The 4,741-nt window shown below is 43.4% G+C and overlaps 1 protein-coding gene across 1 annotated transcript in view; it reads right to left on the bottom strand.

Moving 5' to 3' along the window:
• The window catches only part of LOC143276890 (kinesin-like protein KIF13A), a 332,067-nt gene extending 327,616 nt beyond the window's left edge, over positions 1 to 4,451 (bottom strand). Inside the window, exons 1-2 of the mRNA XM_076581546.1 lie at positions 4,307 to 4,451; positions 1,056 to 1,236 (exon numbers count right to left, since the gene is read on the bottom strand). Of these exons, the coding sequence (XP_076437661.1) occupies positions 1,056 to 1,236; positions 4,307 to 4,451 (326 nt within the window). The remainder of the gene's footprint in view (positions 1 to 1,055; positions 1,237 to 4,306) is intronic.
• Between the last annotated feature and the right edge of the window lie 290 nt (positions 4,452 to 4,741).

Genomic DNA, 4,741 nt, shown 5'->3' with positions numbered 1-4,741 from the left:
CATCACTTCCACCATCACAGTCATCATAATCACCACCATCACTACAACCATCATCATCATCACCATTATTATCACCACCACAACCACCACCACTACAATCCTCAACCACTACAATCTTCCTCCTCCTCCTCCTCATCATCATCACCACAATCCTCCTCCTCCTCTTCCTCCTCCTCATCACCACTACAATCCTCTCCTCCTCCTCTTCGTCATCATCATCATCATCATCACCATCATCATCACCACAATCCTCCTCCTCCTCATCATCATCACCACAATCCTCCTCCTACTCCTCCTCTTCATCACAATCCTCCCCCTCCCCCTCTTCCTCCTTCTCATCACCACTACAATCCTCAACCACTACAATCTTCCTCCTCCTCATCCCCACAATCCTCCTCCTCCTCTTCCTTCTCCTCATCACCATAATCCCCCTCCTCCTCTTCCTCCTCCTCCTCATCACCACTACAATCCTCAACCACTACAATCTTCCTCCTCCTCATCCCCACAATCCTCCTCCTCCTCTTCCTTCTCCTCATCACCATAATCCCCCTCCTCCTCTTCCTCCTCCTCCTCACAATCCCCCACCACCTCTTCCTCCTCCTCCTCACCACTACAATCCTCAACCACTACAATCTTCCTCCTCCTCCTCCTCATCATCATCACCACAATCCTCCTCCTCCTCTTCCTCCTCCTCCTCTTCATCATAATCATCCTCCTCCCCCCTCTTCCTCCTCCTCCTCATCACCACTATAATCCTCAACCACTATAATCTTCTTCCTCCTCCTCCTCCCCCTCCTCCTGATTCACCGTTGAGGGTCCAGAAGGTCGTGGACCTTCTCATCATCATCGTCATCATCACCACCACCACCACAATTATCATCGCCATCATCATCATCACCACCACCACCACTACGATCCTCCTCCTCCCCCTCCTCCTCCTCCTCCTCACAATCCTCCTCCTCCTCCTCATCATCACCACAATCCTCCTCCTCCTCTTCCTCCTCCTCCTCTTCATCACAATCCTCCTTCTCCTCCTCCTCCTCCTCCTGACTCACCGTTGCGGGTCCAGAAGGTCGTGGACCTTCTCGTTGTAGATCTCCATGTAGGAGACCTCCACCTTGCAGGACAGGTCGTCCCGGGCCTTCTCGGCGATCCTGTCGAACAGGCGGTCACACAGACGGGGGATGAGCCCCTTCTGACTGCCGGACCCCATCATGGTGTACGACTTGCCGGACCCTGGGCAGCAAGGCAGGGAGAGGTTCAGAGACAGTGTAGATTAGAGGAGGTCAATGTCTGAATGGTTGATTGAACGACTGCTGGTTTTTTTTTGGGGGGGGTTATACGTTTTTTCCCCCTAAAATAACACAAAGAAAAGATATAACCATCCTTTTATACATGTTGATGATTGAACGATTATTGGAGAAAAGATATAACCATCCTTTTATATATGCTGATGGCTGAACGACTGCTGATTTTTAAACTAAAATGAAAGAAAAGATATAACCATCCTCTAATATGTGTTGATGGTAGAACGATTATTATTAAAGACTGATGGTTGAACCATTAGTGGAAAAAAGATATAACCATCCTTTTATATAAATTGATGATTTGACGATTGCTGATTTTAAAACTGAAATGAAAGAAAATATATAACCATCCTCTAATATGTGTTGATGGTGGAACGATTATTAACAAAGAAAAGATTAAACCATGTTTTTATATATTATGTTGATAGCTGAACGATTACTGATCTTACATTTTTAAATTATAAGAAAAAGCTATAACCATTCTTTTATATATGTTGACGGAGTTGACTTCTGCATGTATTTTTGCGCTGTGTAAGAATAAAGTATTATTATTATTAATATTACTACTATAATTATCTTTATCATCATTATCATTATAAGTGTAGTAGTATATAACAGGAAGAGGGAAGGAGGAGGCAGCAGTAGAAAGACATAAAGAAGAATAGAGCAGAGAATAGCAAATAAACAAATAAATATTTTTTTTAAAAGAAGAAAGAAAGAAAGAGAGAAAAAAAAGAACGAGTAAGAAAGAGTGTTGGGGGGTGGGGAGGAGGAGGAAGAAGTAGCAAAATATAAAGGAGAAGAGAAAAGCGAAAGAAAGTAAAGGAAGAGAAAAAAAACAAAACAAAAAAACAATGAGTAATAAAGAAGAAAACGAATAACGAACCGGAAGAACAGTGTGAACAAACAGATGGACAGATAACACAGGAGTAAAAAAAAAAAAAAAAAAAAAAAAAAAAAAAAAAAAAAGAGAAAAAAAAGGAACAGTAATAAACTGGAAAGAAGGAAGAAACAGAGGACAGGAGAAGGAAAGAAAAGGGCGAGGCGAAGAAACAAGTGTACGAGAAGGAAGAAAAATAGAAGGAAAAAAGAAGAGGATTGATTGATTGATTGAATCTTTATTGATTGATTGAATCTTTAATGGGTAAAGAATTAGGCACAGTAAAGGCCTTTTTACAATTCTGCCCATTTAAAAAAAGGTTGTGCATCGACCGGGAATCGAACCCGGGTCACCCGCGTGGCAGGCGAGTATTCTACCACTAGACCACCGATGAGGAGGATAAGTAAGAAGAAGAAGAAGAAGAGGAGGAGGAGGAGGGGGGGAGAAAGAAGAAAAGGGCGATGAGGAGGAGGAAGAGGGGGAGGAGGAGGAAGAAGAAGAAGAGGAGGACGAGGGGGAGGAGGAGGAGGAAGAAGAAGAGGGCGAGGAGGAGGAGAATAAGAAGAAGTGGAAGAGGAGGAGGAGGATGAAGAAGAAGATGAGGGGGAGGAGGGGAAGGAAGAAGAAGAAGAAGAGGGCGAGGATGAGGAGAAGAAGAGGAGGAGGAGGAGGAGAAGGAAGAAGAAGAACAACAACAACAACAACAACAATAACAACAACAAGACACTGGTGTAGAAAATTGCAGAAATTAACCTGTAGCCAACTGGTTTCTCCTTCAAACTGACATGCTGTAGAGTCAGCCGGAAAATACTGTTGAGAAAGCTGATTCCCTTCGCCTGTGGTTTCTACATAATTTTACGTAATTTCGCCAGAGGACAACACTCTCGTTGCCATGGGTTCTTTTTCAGTGCGCCAAGTGCGTGCTGCACACGGGACCTCGGTTTATCGTCTCATCCGAAAGACTAGACGCTCAGTTTGATTTTCCAGTCAAACTTAGGAGAAAGGGCGAGAGCGGGATTCGATCCCACACCCTCACGGACTCTCTGTATTGGCAGCTGAGCGTCTTAACCATTCTGCCATCTTCCTCCACGTAAAATGAAATCCACTTTCATAGGTACACAAATATGTAAGCATGCACTCAAGGCCTGACTAAGCGCGTTGGGTTATGCTGCTGGTCAGGCATCTGCTCAACAGATGTGGTGTAGCGTGTATGGATTTGTCCGAACGCAGTGACGCCTCCTTGAGAAAGTGAAACTGAAACTGAAACTTCTACATAATGTAGGACCTGACGTGAAGATCGTTTAAACCCCCCCCCCCCCACCCCCACCCCCCTTTCACTGCCAGTCATTTCGGACTGCAGAATTCCCTTGTGCGTTGAAACACAGAAAATTTTGGTGTCTAAGAATAGCTGGGGACTCCCCCTGTGATGTATAGAAAATATGGCCTATCCTACCACATAACATAGATAGCAGTAGGGTCATGGATAACAAACCCATGATCTGGTCACCCTTCAGTGACATGGGTCCTCTTCCTAGCTGCTGCATGAATGTGATTTGGCGGTCAAAGGCAAAACAAATTTCGACAGCCAAGTGTAGTTGGACACAGGGGATCCAATGAGTTAAGTTGACCCTTTCTTGCCTTTCTGTTCGTTCTTTAGTGTAACGTCTTTTCACTGTGAGTGATAGTAGAACGAGGGTAGGGGCAAAAATCGAGGGAGGGAAAAGAAGTGACTGTATATGCATGGCATGCGAGTATGCGAATGTGTGTGTGTGTGTGTGCGTGTGTGCGTGCGTGCGTGCGTGTGTGTGTGTATGTCTGTCTATCTATCTGTCTGTGTGTCTATGTGTGCCTGTGTGTGTGCGTGCGTGTTTGCGTGTGTGTCTGTGTGTGTGCGCGCGTGCAGGTGTTAGATACTTGAAATATTTGGTTAAATAATAACAGCATCAAAATATGACATATTTGTAATGAAAAGCTAACAATCTACAACAGTAAACCAACAACAGGACTGTTAATTCTAACAAAGATGTGGAAACAACAAAAAAAATCGCACATTAGCAAATGGGCTGCTGAATATTGTCAGCACCTGAGATGATTTCAGGTCACAGATACTGGACTTTACCTGTCTGTCCATAAGCGAAGATGCAGCCATTGTAGCCTTCAAACGCCCTCTCCAGGATGTCACTGCCAACACACTCAAACACCTGCTTCTGACCTGAAAAGAAAAGAAGAAAAAGAAAATACCTTTTGACTTGCGAGAAGCACATTCTGTCATCGATAAAAAATATATTAAGGAGTAACAGTTTATCAATTATAAAGAAAGAAATAAAAAAAAAATGGGGGGTGGGGGGGGGGACAATAAGACAATTAACCTACGAAAAATACATTCTGTCATCGATAAAAAAAAAAAGATATTAAGGAGTAACAGTCTATCATTTATAAAGAAAGAAAGAAAGAAAGAAAAAGAAAGACAATTTACCTGCGAAAAGCACATTCTGTCATCGATAAAAAGATAAAGTGTGTCTGTAAATATTATGCTCTGTCGATGTCAAGGACA

Source organism: Babylonia areolata, chromosome 33 (genome assembly GCF_041734735.1).
Source record: "Babylonia areolata isolate BAREFJ2019XMU chromosome 33, ASM4173473v1, whole genome shotgun sequence".
Lineage (NCBI taxonomy): Eukaryota > Metazoa > Mollusca > Gastropoda > Neogastropoda > Buccinidae > Babylonia > Babylonia areolata.
The sequence above is the reverse complement of the archived record's forward strand: the minus strand, read 5'-3'. Positions and strand labels throughout refer to the sequence as shown.